At 48.6% G+C, this 16220-nt stretch overlaps 1 protein-coding gene across 5 annotated transcripts in view; it reads left to right on the forward strand.

The window, feature by feature from the left end:
* Positions 1-16220, forward strand: part of KCNMA1 (potassium calcium-activated channel subfamily M alpha 1) — a 661836-nt gene that overhangs the window by 444477 nt on the left and 201139 nt on the right. For all 5 annotated transcript variants that reach the window (XM_087824300.1, XM_087824299.1, XM_087824298.1 and 2 more), the window contains exons 7-9: positions 1215-1290; positions 3382-3552; positions 5132-5223. In XM_087824300.1, the coding sequence (XP_087680426.1) occupies positions 1215-1290; positions 3382-3552; positions 5132-5223 (339 nt within the window). The remainder of the gene's footprint in view (positions 1-1214; positions 1291-3381; positions 3553-5131; positions 5224-16220) is intronic.

Genomic DNA, 16220 nt, shown 5'->3' on the forward strand with positions numbered 1-16220 from the left:
GGGAGCACTGGTGGGCGCCGAAATGATTAGGTATAAGTTGCTGGGGACAGGATATTCTCATGGTCTCAGAGACTCTCTGCATAGATGGCAGATGAATTCAAAGGGAAAGGGGCGCCTTTCTGCGGCCAGACCTGGCATTCCCATGGTAACCAAGTGACTCCACCTGTGTGACTGAGTTTGGATTTCCTGATGTGATGCCATTCGAGGCAGATATTCTTAACAGAACTTAAACAGGATCTAATCATGGGGAACCAATCAGACGAATCCACAATATGGGGCGTTCCATAAGAGAGTCAACCTGCTGCACAGAAAATTAAATGTCACTAAAAACAAACAAAAAAGGGGTAGATTGTAGGCTAATGGAAATTAAAGCAGGGATTGGCAAGTGATATAGCCCACGGCAGCCCACTGCCTGCTTTGTAAATAAAGTTTTATTGGCACGCAGCCACATCCATTCCTTTCCATGTTGTCTAAGGCTGCTTTAGTCCCACAGTGTGGCTTTGAGTAGTTGTAACAGGGACTCTATGGCCGGCCATGCCGAAGGTATTTACCAACTGACCCTTTACAGAAACGTTCCTGACCCCTGGATTAAAGCAACGTTATAGCCAGACGCGATGCATGAACCTTGGTTAGTTCCTGAATCAGGGTGAAAAAAACGAAAACATCAATAAATGGAGAAATTTAAATAGGAGTGCTTATTGGAGGACTTTACTGAATTTGTGTGAACTCTCCGAGGCATGCAATTGTATTGCTCAATGCCATTCGTAGCTGTTGAATGCTGAAGTCTTTAGGGGGCGTGTCATGATGGCTATAATCTACTTGTACACGGTTCAGCCAAAAAAGAAAGACAGAAAGAAAGAAAAGAGTGGAGATAAAGCAAATGTTAATTAGTCAGCCTAGGTAAGGGCACATAAGTGTTCCTTATACTGTTCTTTGATTATTTCTGTAGATTTAAAGACTTTTAAAATAAAAATTAATTAAAAAAAAAGCTTGAGCACAACCGGAGGGGTTCATTTTGGGACAACTTTCAGTAGCCCTGATGTAACCTTTTCATAGGCTCTGGCCTGACCTGCTTATGCCACCTCCGGGGCATTCCTTCCCTTCCCAGTCAGAGAACACACTGGGAGTCAGAGGCGAGCTTCGTCCTCCGAAGAGGCAGCCCCAACAGGGACTCCTTTTGTAACTTGGGTTTTTCCCCTGTCTCTTTTGCACAGTAATTCCATCAAGCTGGTGAATCTGCTCTCCATATTTATCAGCACGTGGCTCACAGCAGCCGGGTTCATCCATTTGGTAAGTGTCCTTGAAGATGCTTTCGCTCTGGCTTTCCTGGAGCAGGCGCCTCCCTGCGTCATTTTATTACCTGCATTTTTTCCTTGCCGTTGAGAACCTTAAACCCAGCTGCAGAATGTAGGAAAAGAAGCAGCAGCCATTGTCTGGGTTTCCAGTCTCTTACCCCAAACTGCTTCCGAATGCCGAGTAAGGATCTCACGTTCAGCCTTTCTCAGCTCACCGGTCGCGCCCTGGGACTTGGGTCCGTTTTCATTCTGTCTGCAGTACCCGCGACCAGCCACAAGATGGCAGTGCTTCCCCAGCAAACGCCCCACAAATGTCTCGGGGACGGGGTTGGAAGTTTGACCCACTTCTCTTTGTAAACAACAAATTCGGAAGCCTCGATTTCTTTTCCTGGTTACAAAAAGCCACCTTTGATTCTCTTGCCTGATGACTTGTCAAGTTATTCTGTATCTAAAAAAATGTTAATTCTTTTAAATGAACGGCTCTTTGAAAGCCTTATATTATGAAGTCAAGCTGTTCTCACCTCTTTAAGGCAGACTTTCCCCCTGCTTTTAGGGAACACAGCTATTGTCGAGGGGCCTGTTTCATACAAATACAAACTGTTACACCTGAAAGAACCTCCTCTAAGTCTGCAGCTCCGAGTAAAGGTGCCTTCTCCTGACCAAGCCGCTCTCGCATAAAGGGTGGAAACAGGCGTTTAGCCGTCTCCCGGGGGGGACTTACGTAATTTTCACCCCATGGGGCACAGCCCTGATGGAAGCCGGGCTCTCTTTCAATCGCTAGATCTGATGGTTCCCCACCTACCCTCCGCTTTATGCCGATGGGATTCTTGGCTGAAATCACCCTTCCATAATCACCCTAATTCTGCCAAGTGCCTAAACCGCAGGTATGGATGGGTTCGTCGTTTTCAATAGGCCGGTGACCTCGCCTTACCACTGTGTGAAGCACCTTCTACCTCACCAGGAAAGGCCATAGAAATGGCACGTTGAGGACAGGTGTTGATGTGCGAAAGAGGCCAGGTCTTGGACACTTTCTGGAGAGACAGAATTGGAGGTCTGGGGGCCTGCGGGCCTGGGGGCGTCCCCTCTGCTCTGGCCACACGGACCGATCGCAGGCATTGGTCCTGGAGATCCAGCCCCATCTCTCCCTCTCTCCTGAGAGTATCTAAAGTATCTCTCTTGCCTGCCTCCCAGCTTGGTGGGCAGATCAAATACGAGAGGACTGAGAGTGTTCTGTGAAATTTAGACATGGGCAAATTGCAGCCCTGGGCCGCCGGTCTCCAAACGTGGCCCTGCTCCCTCAGTTTCAGTATTTTTCCTCCTCCGGTTTCAATCACAAGTGCAGAGTTGAGTTGTCGCTACAGAGATCAGACCCTGCATGGCCTGCAAAGCTGAAAGTATTTACTATCTGGCCCTTTACCGAAAAAGCCTGCTAACCCTAGGTCTAAAACATAGTGCAAAAGTGAGTTGTCCTCATGAGCCCACTTTCTGAGCTCCCAGGGAAACTCCTGTGGTTTGCAGGGTGGAGCCATTGCTGACATTCAGCAAAGCAGGAGCCGAGTCAGACTCCAGGAGATGCTGCTTGGGGCTTGGGCGTCAGATCTGGAGGAGCAAGGCCCTTGGCCAGATGATGAAAGGAGGAGGCCCTCTGGGGGGGTCTAGAATTTCCCGGGAGCGTGTGAGCTAGGCCCTCCGAGACTGAGCGGGAACTCACTGAGGAAGGTCAGGGCAGGGCTCTCTGGCCCTTTTGTTGATGGGAATGCCATAAAATATGGCCAGGGCAAGGCCCTACAATTCAGCTGGCTTCAGATCTTTAATGATGAGAAGGGAAAATGGACTGGGGACGTTCACTTCCGTTCCTCTCCGCCTTCGCCCCATCAGCTAGGAAGGCACGACTGTGTTGCTCCCCCTCCGCTTTCTCTGTTACCTGCTCAGCCGTCACCTACAGAACTCAGCCCGGGGCAGCAAACACCTTGTGCTGACAGGGCTGCACCTCCAGAAGCATCCTGCTGGAGCATTTGTGTTCCCGGTTTATTATATATATATACAATATAATGTTTCCCTTTTCTCCCCCGTCCCCTGGCTTCAGGTGGAGAATTCAGGGGACCCATGGGAAAATTTCCAAAACAACCAGGCTCTTACCTACTGGGAATGTGTCTACTTACTCATGGTCACCATGTCCACGGTCGGCTACGGGGACGTTTATGCGAAAACCACGCTCGGGCGCCTCTTCATGGTCTTCTTCATCCTCGGGGGACTGGTAAAAGCTCTTTATTCTGAAGCTGATTTTTATGGTCATTAATATTTTCTATTGTCCATTTCCTTAAAGCTTTGTATTTTGATACTGTGTTTCTGCATTAGAAGCAAGTGATGCCTTAGTATTACCATCAGGCTCAGTAAGTCCAGCATGAGGGTGACTTTTCTGCATATGTCTTTGGTGTATTACACTTGTTTCCCAGAGACCCAGGTGTGTCGCCCTCACCAGGGACAGCCATTTAGCCAGGAGCAAAACCTAATCATCTTAGGAAAGCGATGCTCACGTAAGTGAGAGCGTCTGTCCTTAGTAATGTAATTCGGCATCTGACACTCTGCAAGGACATTTGCTGTCGCCTGACCCTGGTAGATGCTGTCAATACTCTATAGACAGTTTGCGGTTTCAAGAGCCCTCCCGCCCCTTGACGGTCCTCCCCACGCTTCCAACAAACACTGTGGCTGGGGCCCGCCCTAGAGAGCAGGGTCCCCACAGCAGAGGTAGAGGCCCACGGATCTTGTCCGGGTGGACGTCACCACGTGAGACCTGCGCTGGTTTTTTAAAGTGCCGGCTCAGTGCTTTATGTGCAGCACCCGGGCTGGTTTCCTCCCCTCTGCAAGTCAGAGAGTTTCCCTGGTCTCTGTTCTGCTCTCTGCAGATCAGAAGGGTCGGTTATGATGTAATTTTCAAGGGGGGCTTCTGGCAGCCCAGCATTTTGTCTCAGAGCAGCTCACTTTAAGTTTAGATGTTTGCTGTGTTCGAGGTAAGTGATTAAAATCCTGCTTCACACACAGCGTGTTCGTGTGTGTACCGCACACACATTTACACGATGCATACACGTCTCTCTGTTTTGTATGCATGTGACATATACATGTAAAAGTGTATGTAAATGTACATGCGTGTGCGTACATCACCGCAAGACCGCAAGTGCTCCCGCAGCATCTGGGAGGCCCCGCAGGGAATGAGACCCCTTGATCCAGCCACAGGCGCAATGTTTGTTGGACAAAACATGGCAGATTTGTGTCCTCCTTGCTGTCATTTCCTCCCATGTGATTTCCTCAGTTTACCTTGTGTGCTTTTGAATGACCTTTTAAATTGTAAAAGTTTGTATTGTTTTAATCTCCCTTTGGTATTTATTGTCTTTAATCACTCATAAAGGCATTGCCTCTCCTTTGAATTTTAACTAGAAAGGTCTTCTCTGGCGATGATTTGCACGTGTGCGCGCGTGCGAGCATCTGTGTGCGTGTGTGCAAGTGTGTACTTTCCCCAGCATGCATCCCCCTTTACTCATTTCACTTCAGGAAGGAGAGCTAGATGTCAACTTATTTATTCCTGTCTCCTTCATATTTTTCTCAACTGTGATTTTTTTTTTTAGTTGCCTAGGTTGGCTAATGTGTGTTTTGTCCTGTGTATTTTCAGGAACTTACCCTTCTTGTGTTTTTAAAAAATGATCCAACGTATTAGTATGCACTTTTGCAGTCCTAATCCTTTTGTGTTTTCAGATCTTAGTATCCCCCCCCTTCTGAACGGTCACCCCTTTCTTTGGCCTGTCTTTTTAGTCTCTCTCTGTCTCCTATCTTCTCCTCAGGCCATGTTTGCCAGCTACGTCCCTGAAATCATAGAGTTAATAGGAAACCGCAAGAAATACGGGGGCTCCTATAGTGCGGTTAGTGGAAGAAAGTAAGTATGCCCAGAGGTGCTGCCTCCGCTGCGGGGAGTCCTCTCTGCATGCCATTGTTTTCTTGGCTCTTGTTTCTTTGTCTCATGCATGTAGGCAATGTTTGCCCGCTACGTGCCCGAAATTGCTGCTCTCATCCTGAATCGGAATAAATTCGGCGGGACTTTTAACAAACATGGAGGCAGAAAGTAAGTCAGCTGCACCAGAGAAGATGTGGTTGAGTGGCTTCCAAGAGTCCCTATGGTGGTGGCACCTGAGTCACCAGGGGGCTTCTCTGAGGGAAGGGCCACATTCTATGTGGGGTGTGATGTCAGAGGTGACCCCAGGCTGTCACACTTGAACCAACTACCTAACCCTGTTCCCATTCACAACTTTCTTCCCCGCACACCTTTCCAAGAGACATGGATTTATCTTGGAAGGGTCCATATGTAACTGGGCCCCTATTTTCTCTTCTGATCCCTAACCAGTAAACCATGCTCATTCCCTCTTCATACCAGCTGGCTTGGTGGGTGCACTCTGGCCCCTCTTATGGGGGTTTCTGTGTAGCAATAACATGAGATCTTACTCCAGCAAGGAATTCTTGGGGAGGGCAGGGTCAGGGTCAGCTTGCCTACTGTAAGGTGTGGCCACCAGGGAACCAGTTCTCTTTAGCCAGGAGACACAGGGCTTATTCTCAAAGGGACTCATGACTCAGTTGAAATTCCTTTTGGGCAAGAAATAATATTTCATGGTATGTCAGGACACTACATGCTATGGCTGATGAGTCTTTTGTTTGGCTTCCCATACACGATGCTTTCTACATGAGATCTCTTTCAACTTGTGCTCAGATCACTATTAATATCAGTTTCAATATCATTATGTGTGTCCATGAGCCACCAGAGGTTTCACCCCCGAGTACATGGTAGGACCTCAGCACCCCGTCCTCTGCCGGCCACAGTCTCTCCAGAACAGTGTTGGAGGGAGGCAGGGCTGGCTGTTTTAAAGCTTTTTCCTGGGCACATAGCTTTGTTTCTGAGGTTTTGTCGTAGTTTTAACTTCCCTAGAGTAAGACCCACACAGCTCTATGCTATAGCTCGGGACATTGGTACCTGTGTGCGCTCCCACCCAGCTCTAGACGCAGGGTATTTGCATTACTCCTGCCCCTTCCCTGTTACAGAAGTTCCTGCTTTGGAATGAGGCACTTTTCATTCATTTTCAGATAAATTCTTAAATAGCCTCTTCCGTTTTTTAAGAGAAAATCCAACCAGCAGGGTGGCGTCTCCCCCCATCCTCTCCTTGTCGCCTGACAGTCCCGGTAGGTGGCGAACCTCCTCTCCTGAGGCGGTTCCAGCACGTCCTGAGCTCAGGTGTCCAGTCCTCCCTTCAGAAGCTGAAGAGGCGGGGAGAAGGGCTCATTCTCTGGAACTACCCACAGGACACCCGTTTCCTTCCAAAGGAACAAAGGACCGTGGGCGAGAGGCAGCCAGTTGGCGTCTTTTCCGTGGAGGCAGCGTGCTCCCCCACCTTCCTCTGCCGGGGCCCCCTCTCCCGATTACCTTAACAGCCCTGGACGAGATTAGAACCAAGCTGTTCCCATTTCTGGGCCACTGGTTGGAGCCGAAAGGCCAAATCCGTCTAGTGATCCCAGCGGTCATTTGCTCCCTGCCAGGAGGAAAACAGCTTCTCCCTTTGTCCTGCCTCTAAGGTGTGGACAGGTTGCCACAGAGCAGAAGGCTCTTGGGGGGCTGGGCTCTGTGCAGCCTCCCCACCCCTGTCCCAGCCAGCATTTCCTATCGCTGCCCCTGAAGGAGGCAATAAAATCAGTTGCCCCGAAGTCTGTGGTGAAAATATTTCTTGACTCTCACTCCAGGTAAATTGTCCCCCCCCCCCAAAATAGTTTCCCAAGCCAAATGTGGGTGGGCCTGGTGGCTGGCGGCTTTGTTGATGAATGAGCCGGCCCAGGCCCTCAGCCCAAGGCTCGCCGCCGGCCCGGTCTGATCCGGTCGTTTTCGCCTTGGCATTTCCACCCAAAGCCCCACGCGGCAAGGCCCTCAGATCACAGGCTTCCCGCAGCTTTTGTTCTGCCTCCATCTCTATAATCTTTTATCACCGCGCCTAGCCTGCTTATTTTTTTCCATTCCCTTTATGAAAATGCACACTTTGCTTTTAATGTTCTCTTTGGGTCTCCAGTGTTCCCCAACCCTGCGGACAGAGAGCAGGTCTGTCATCAGCACCGGGACTGTTCGCTTTACTTTACGCATTGTTTCCCGGTTCAAAAGCTAATTACTAAGTAGTTTAAAGAAGCCCTTTGGTCACTGAGATCTTTCATCAGAAAATATAAGCTTGGGAAAGGAACGGTAATAAAGGGCCATTAGCACCCTTTGTTTGATGTTGTTTTTCCAGTCAGTAGAACAAGATTGATGAAATGTTATGTTTGGCCAAAATTTGAGTTTGCATTTGGAATTCAGTGTTGAGAGAATGGGCTGTCAGAATCAATAAGTTTTCTTGCGCTCGGGATCTGGGCATGTGGTAGTAATTAGCAATATAAGGTCTTTAGTTGAGCAACCAAGCATGGATTCTGGCAGCAAACATAATGAGAAACTACAGTTGTTCTATTTCTAACGTCAAAAAGTTTCCAGATAAAATTAAATGCATTTGCAAAAGGAAAGCAGCTAAACTTTGTTGAAAGACAGAGTTCAGACTCTGAAAATAGCATGTTTCGCCCCATGTTCTCGTGTGTGCATAGTGTGTGTGCTGTGTTCATGGACACACATGTACGCTGCTCCCAAGGATTTAATCGAGGGAGTGCCCCGAAAATAATTAAAACACATGCATAGTTAAGGCGTTTGTTTACATTTGCATATTTTACTCAGGAATAACTTCCCTAAAAATGCATTAACTCAAGGTAACTCTTGACCCAAAGCTACGGAGACGCACAACTTTGAAGCCCAAAGATTATTCAGAGTAAAAGAAAAGTAGGCAGAGAAGCTCGGGGGTCTGTTTATGAAACACTCGACTTTAGGGTATTGGGGAATATGAAGATTTTGCTGGCACCTCATTTTCAGTTTGTGTTTTGCATAATGTAGACACTTCCTGTAGTATCCCCAGAACATCTTCACCATCAACAGCGTACCGAGGGCCTACGCGGCTTACTCCCGCGTTATTATCAGTGTTCCTCACCTGACCTCCCACAGGACACCCCGAGCCAACATGGGCGTGGGGCGGTGTGTGTCTGCCTGTCAGCTTTTCTCTAATTTATCTTATTACGATGAACCGGGGCTCCTAAGCATAGAGACTTGGGTATCAATGACCAAGGGTTCCAGGAATGACCAAGGAAGGTAGACTTTCCAAGTTGGAGGTCTTGGGGACAATTAGCCCCTTGCACTGAGTCCCCAAATTTTATTCAAAAGAGTAGCCCGCCTGAAGCTCAGCTGTCCTCCTGAGGATGCCTCTTCTCCTTTCTTTCATGTAACGTCAAAGCTGCTTAGAGGTGGGGGAGTGGAGGGGTGAGTCTCCCATGGCCTCTGGGATCCCAGCTTGCTCTCCTTCCTCCCACAGCCCTGCGGTTTCCCCCAGAGGTTTCCTCTCTGTGTGTGACTCAGCCCACTCCTGGTTAGTTTATGAGAACTGACAAGATCATGGTCCAAGGTCACATGGCCAAGGGCCATAGAAAATAATCAGCCACAGAGAGGAATCCATCTGCTCTCACCCCTTGTTAGAGGCAGCCTGGACAGGGAGCCATCCAGACCTTATATTTCCCAAGTTGGGCTTCTGGGACCCGAAACTGAAGCAGTGTCTTAGGCCAGGTGTTTGGGACAGAGAAGAATGGCATGGGTTGGATTATTCTACGGATTCCTGGGAGCCAAATACTGAGAAGACACAGAGAGAGGACTGAATAACTGAGGACAAGTAGGTAAAGGGACAGGAAAGTGAATGTGACGCACTTGGAGGCAATGTCCCCAGCTGGATGAGAGAGTTGGGCCCCCCTCTGGCTGGGGGAGTAGTTGTCACAGACTAACCAGGTCTACTCCAACTCATGAACGCTGTCTGTGAAACTTCAGTGCTGTGGCTTTTCTTAGAGGGCTTCCTTAGATGCTTCTCGAAGTGAGAACGTGAGTCGATGTAGCACAAAGCCCTAGGACCGCCTTCTGTGACAGTAATAATAACTACAGATACTTGCATATTTCCTAACTCTCACAGCAACCTGTGAGGAAGGTATAATCATCCTCTCCGTTTGCAGTGGGTGAGGAAACTCAGAACGGAGAGGTTAAGCGCCTTGCCTGGCATCGCACAGCTAGGAGAGGTAGACCTGGGATTTGATCTGGGGTAATATGCTCTCCTGGGTCATGTTGCTTCTCTAGATCATCTCCTGAGACCCTATTCTGCTCTACACTCAGTGATCTTATCATTGTAGGTTTTTCTCCACCTCTGTCCTTAAGTAGGGCCAGGACACGGTACATGATGAGAGGAAGAAATGCATGAGTATCACATTGGGCCTGTCTCCTCCTTCTGACCATTTATTACCTCTTAAGGATCCTGGCCCTAGGCTCAAGGAGTAAAAGATGGAGATGGGATAGAGTCCTCCCCCACTTCTTTCTCTCATTTGGTTAGATGAGAAATTGACCTCTTGAACGTTTCTAACAATGAGGGGCTCTCAGGATGGACAGACAGGTCTCTGATGAAAATGAGATTTGTGTCTTATTGTGGGCTTCAACACTTTCAGCCCCTTCTGGCTCCGTGCTTCCTGGGGGGGTTCATTTCCCAGGTTACCGGCCATGGTAGGTTGTGGCGAACGGCCGGATTTGGCCTCCCTCCGGGCAGAGCCTACCTGCATTCTGTCTTAGGAAGAGCCTTCTCTGCTCCGGCAGATACCTACCTGCTCCTTCATTCCTTGGTTGGTTTGCAGCAGACCTTAGAGCCCATCTCTGGTAGTGATTTCTTACCTGTCAGTGAGAATTAGAGTAGCAGGTGCCCCGCCTGGAGCATCCTCTGCAAGGCCCACTTTCTGGGTTTATTTCAGAGCTTTCAGGGGAAATATCAGCCCTCGGGAGGCTGCATCCTTCTGGAGGGAATGAGGGCAGCCTGGCTTCAACCTCAGTGTGTCCGCAGGGCTGAAAGAAGGAGCCCCAAAGCCACAAAGGTGGGGGGCCCCATCATCCTTTTCTATTTGAAAATGAGAATGGAGTGCCTTATGTTCTTCAACATATAGGCTTATATTTTGAAGAGTATTCAGTAATTTGTAACAGAACATCAAGAACTAAGAACTGCTAGAGCAGTTAGTTACCTGCCTCACTGTCCATTCCTGTTATTATCTCTACTGGTTCATTCATTCAGTTCAGGATGTCCACTGAGTACCTGAGCCAGGCCCACTGCTGGGTTGGGAGCCAGGGATCGGTGGTGAGCAAGCTGCCCATGGAACCTGTGCTCGTAGAGGTTAGCCTCCAGGAGGTTACAGGCAACGAGCAAGGGTGTGATGAAAGAGGTTACCAGGCACAAATTTTAAAAAACAGAAACAGAACCAAAGATTCTGTTATCGGGCAAAAGGGGTTATTTACTCTCAATAACGTGGGCGCTTATTTGACTCTGTCTTTCCTCTGATCAGAAGAAATAGGCTCTTCACCTCCCTCTGCATCCTTTGTTCATTTCTGGTTCCACTTTCTAGACTCTCCTGCTTGGCTGTCTTGTGTCAACATGAAATTCCCTTTCACTGTCTTCACCACACTCAGGTTTTGCCCCGCCGTGGTCCTAGACCATATTTTTTTAAAGTAAAGAATTGGAATTTAAATGATCTGCTTTGGCGGAACAGGGGTTATTTCTTTACAAAGACTCATTTAATCTACACCTGATAGCCCACCCCCACCTAAAACAGAACTAACATGAGTTACGCCTTCATCTTCATTCATTCCACATGTGTTTATTGAGTGCTTGCTACACACCAGGCACTGGGGATAGATGTATTTCTACACACCCATAAAAATCTCCAAAGAGACTACATCTGTCTTGAGCTGCACGTTATATATTATCTGACCACCAATGTAGTTGGGGAGTTCAAAGTCAGAGCTTATTTAGACTCCCCCTGTTGGCTCTGAGGTGACAGTCTTCCTACAGCAACATTTCCATAGCTCTTTCTGGGAAGGCCCGAGCCTAGCCCTCGGGCTGCGATGCAGGTTACTGTGTCGTGTTGGGCTGAGCGCCACGAGCCTCTTTCCCTTTTCCGTGTACGTGGAGTTTGGGCAGTGCTCACCCTTGCCCTCCGCGGTCTGCATGGGGGACTGCTCCTGGGACTGATGTTCCCTAACGAGGCGTCATTTACGATGTGTGTTTCACAGACACCACTCTGGTTGAAATGTGACTGAAGCTTTGCATTTTACACAAATTTCCATCCCTTGACAAGTGAGCCCTTCAGCTCTTTCCTTGCAAGGCCCACGTGAGCCCAGCCTGAACTCCCCTGCAATGTCTTCAGATTCCTAGATTTTAAAAACCATAAATTAGCAAATCATCAACATATCACCAGGAAGGATCATCTGGTAGCCATTCGAGTCAGAAGGAAACACGGGCCCCAATAACCGATCTTCACAAAGATATGAAGAACTGTAGATAGACAGATACAGTAAATAGGAAGACAAACAGATAATTCAGGCTGACAGGCCATCTTGGACTGATTAGGCATTCTGCTTTGATTAGCATTAAACTTTTAGGGAAGGAAAAAATGAGATTGCCCTAATACTTTGGAACAGTGACCCCTTGACTACTTCTGAAATTCAGTGCCGAGGGACAGATACCAAAGGCAAGTGTCAATTAGATGCTGTATCGTATAATGTAATGTGCCAGGTCTTTTTTTCCTATGAGAGGGGCCTTGGTGGGTGTGGATGTGGGCGCTTCTTTCTTCGCATCTGCTTTGGATTCTTATAAGCCACATCTTCAGTCCCTTTCAAACTTGGAGCTCTATTTAAAGAGACTTGGATGCATATTAAATCAATTTCCTGATAATACTAATGGAATGAAAGCTCCCCCCCACACACACACACTTTCCTGCTGTCTCTCTTCCCTTCCACACACTTATCAAAATGTTCCAGCTATTGTCCTGAAAACAAGAATAGAAATGTAGGTGGGAGATGAACTGTGCTTCTAAAAAAATAAAAAGTCATATTTAAGCCTAGGTTTTGCTCTCAAATACTCTTTCTTCCATTAAAAAAGAAAAGAATTCTGAATATGACTTTTCTAATTATAACCCCTGAAGACTCTTTCTCTTCAGCTTGGCATTTGATTGGATGAATCCTTGCTGGGTAGATTTTGAATCTAAAGAACCAACTCGGCCCTCGGAGACTAAGCCGCACTGTGCTTCCCGTCTCCTGGCTCTGTCATTCATTCTGCCGGAAGTCCTTCCAGAGCTATGCACAGTGGCTCTGAGTAGATTTGGGGTTCATCCCATAGATGCTGCCAATGTACTCTGAAAATAAACCAGGAAACTTTCTAACTGGCCAAGTCCACTGTCTCTTTTTATTAAAAATCTGTAAGGGCTAATTCGATGTGAAACTCGTGGAAACTCGATTCTGTGACTCTCAGGGATCCAGCCTCTACATCTAGTACTGGTGTCGCATAACAATGGCCTGTTCCCACCCCCAGAACCATAGGGACTGCTCCCAATGTGGGTACCAGTGGCCAGTCAAAGCAACCTTACATCCCCTCCCTATACCTTCTCAACAAGGGGACACGGAGGCAGTTCAGCGATGCGTGCATGCTCATCTCTGTGAGGGGTTTTATGACCTTGGCCGGTGACCTTGAAGGCCAATGTCAGTTAGTATACAGAACAAATTTAGGAAAGCTCTCATCATATTTGCTCAGTTAACAATTATTTGAGCCCCGGCCATGTTCCTGGCACTGTGCTACGTGCTGTGATTAAAAGGATGAGCTGGAAAATGCGATGCTTGCTATTCTGGAGTGTACCTCAGACAGCAACCAGTCAGAATCATTCAAGAAGCCAGTGGCAGCTAAACAGAAGCTTGATTACATAGGAACATCATCCCAGTGAAATGCTATTTTGGCAAGAATTTTATGCAGCGAAATCATGAAGGTATAAAGCAATATGAAGGCTACAAGCATTTTAGAAGGAATGCTCTAGAAAACATTTGCTCATTCCCATTGTTAGATGTACCCATTAGAGCAGCTTAGGGCAAAGGTTACTTGTGCCCTAAGTAACTGATGGATCTACTGATGGATCCAGTGGAAGAGGGGTCCAGGGAGATCTGGGAGGATGTGGAGCTGCTGGTGCCGCCCTGTGGATAGCTCCCAGTTCCCGTGTGTGCAAGGCCTGCTGGAGGCCTCCAGGCTGTGCAGGTGTGTTGCTTCCTCTCGGCCTGGCAGGTGAGCAGAGCACCCTGGCTGGGGCAACGCCCTTGGGTGTGGCTGGGGAACAAGGCCACAAGGCCAGGAGGTGTCAACTCGATTGTCATTATGGGAGGGCCAAGTCCGACAGCGCATGCTCTAGGGCCTTGAGGCGTGATTTACTAGGGGTGTTAGGGAGGGAAGGCTCCATTTGCAAATCAGCTAAACGCCTCCCCTCCACGGCAAAATTAAGAACCGTTTCTTTTTGGGCTCATTCTCTGTTTCACCTTCATCCCCAAAGGGGTAGCTGACTTTTACCTTAATCTTCTCTTGGTCCCTCCTGTTGAGAAACAGCAATACCAAGTGGAGAGAGGCAAAGCCGCCTTGACTTGAATGGAGGAAATGTCTGTTCAGTGCCCTGGTCCCTCTGTAAGAGCAGAGAGCTGGCCAGGATGGAAGAGTCAGGTCAAGGGAAGACAGGCTCACTTAAAAATGGCCAGAGCCTTTAAGTCTGCAGTAGTGGGATGAATGAAATGCGGAGGAGTGAGGGGTTTGGGGGGAGAGACAAGGAGGCGCAGTTTGTGAGAGTCGGCAGTTATGGCATCGCTCACTTAAGAGGACTGTGTGATTCCTTTTCTGGGAAAGAAGTAAGGAAAGGAGTAGAGAGAAAGAAACCAAACAGTGGTGGCAATATCTGCATCGTGGGTTATTGAGAGAATTACGTGAGAGACTGAAAAGCTGGGGCAGGGAATCTTGATTCAAGGGCCCAGGGCTGTACCTGGTTGGGGAGGAGTGTCTCTCCAAATTAAAAATGAGGCGCTGCTGACAGAAGGGAGGGTGCTTGCTGAACACGCAAAAAAATCCCATGTCTCCCACACTGAGTTCCCAGAACTGAGTGTTAAGACTTGGACTGAAACACCCACTAGGCAGCCAGCTACGAAGATGTGGAACCCCTCCTTGGGCACGCTCTAACTGTGAGGCCTGGCCTGGGACGGTGGAGGTGCAGGCACAGGGCCCTCGGGCTGGTCAGGTCCTGACCACCTGCATAGGGAAGATGCACCCTCCTCATGCGGAAAGTTCTGGTCTGGTCAGGACACCCCAGTCTGTTCCTGGGGTGACCAGCAGTCTGTCCTCTGACCTTGGGGCTGTTTTCCAGAGGTGCCCTTGCTGCGCTGTTGGGATGTCATCAACCTCCTGCCCCCTTAGGGAAGCAGCCCTGTCGCCAGCTGGGGCAGATGATTACCTCATTCCTTTCCTCACCAGGAGGGAGACACATTTCCTTCCTCTGCACTTGGCAAAGTCCTGGATGTGGCCCTCCCTGGGAATGACCTTATCGCTTAACCTCCTTGGGTTGTTTTGGTTTTTGTTTGCCTGCCTTTGTTTTTTCTTTTGTTTTAACAGGAAATGGTTAAAACAGGGTTTGGGATGATGTACGCTCGCAATTGTTTTGGTTTCACGTCTGTCTTTTTTACATGTACTGTTCTCGCACATACTTGGAACAGGGTCCTGGGTCTGAGGTGGCAGAATCGGTCACTGCTTGGACAGGCTTGCAGTTAACTGTTCAATTGCTTCTTAATTCTCACAGAATGGGGTCACCTAGCCACACACTCTTGGCCCACCAGTCCCTGGGTCGACAGATAGTTCTCGAAAGCCCAGACAGCTCCGGGGGTCCTGAGCTGGGTCCCAGGGTGCGGTGGAAGGATGGGGCACACCCACCTGGACTTACCTTTGTTTATAGAGGACCATCTCCCCACATGGGGACTTTTTGGGACGGGCTGTCAGCGCAGGAGGACTTGGGAAGGCAGGAGCTGATTTAGCCTTCCCCCCTTCGGGCAGTACCTTTAAAGTGTGACCTCTGTGATGTGGGTTGTGGGGTCTCTTGCCACCCCACCCTGCTCTCTACATGATAAAACGCTGTTGAATTCCTTTGACAACTCCTTCTTAAAATGCATTCCCATCAAGTCAGCAGCTACCAACGGTGGGCAGCGCTGGGGGAAGGTGGGATGAGAGAAACATGACTAGAAGGCTCAGCAGAAAGACAAGAGGTTCTAGCATATGTATTTGATATAAATATTATAGTTTTACAGAGACATCGAGATCAATATATGCCACATTTCATCTAGCTCTTTGACAAAGCGAGCACAATGTATTCAGGAAAAGCTGTATAGGATTTTCAATTTACTCTGTATGATTTATTGTGACAGGATAGCTATGGGTTTTTTAAGTTCTTTATACTTGTTCCAGTAAAAATGGATATAGTATCTTTAAAAATAAACAGCCCGGAGCTGTGCATTTTACATTGTCTTCTGAGAGTCAGGCTCTGCTAAAGAGAGATGTCGGGCCTCCCTGCCCTGCCGGGGCCCAGTGCAGTTGGATCTGCCTCTGTCCTTGCCCCTTAGCTTTTCTGGGGTGGGGTTGGGGGTGGGAGTTGTGGGGAGAGTAAGCAGGGATTGGAATTAGGACGCTGTTGCAGGCACCTGGACAAGATAGATGATCCGTGAACTGGGGCGGGGCCAGAGAACTGGAACCCCGTGGGGGACTCATCAGAGTCTGGGCCTCTTCATTTTATAGTGACCGGTCCCAGGTCACGTAGGACTGCAGCTCCTTCCAGTGGCACCAGTTGCTTCCTCTGTGCAGAAGGCGCCAACCCACGGGGGCAGGTCTGCCCTTGCTCTGGCACTCACTTGACACTGAG

This window comes from Miniopterus natalensis, chromosome 14 (assembly GCF_054644295.1).
Source record: "Miniopterus natalensis isolate mMinNat1 chromosome 14, mMinNat1.hap1, whole genome shotgun sequence".
Lineage (NCBI taxonomy): Eukaryota > Metazoa > Chordata > Mammalia > Chiroptera > Miniopteridae > Miniopterus > Miniopterus natalensis.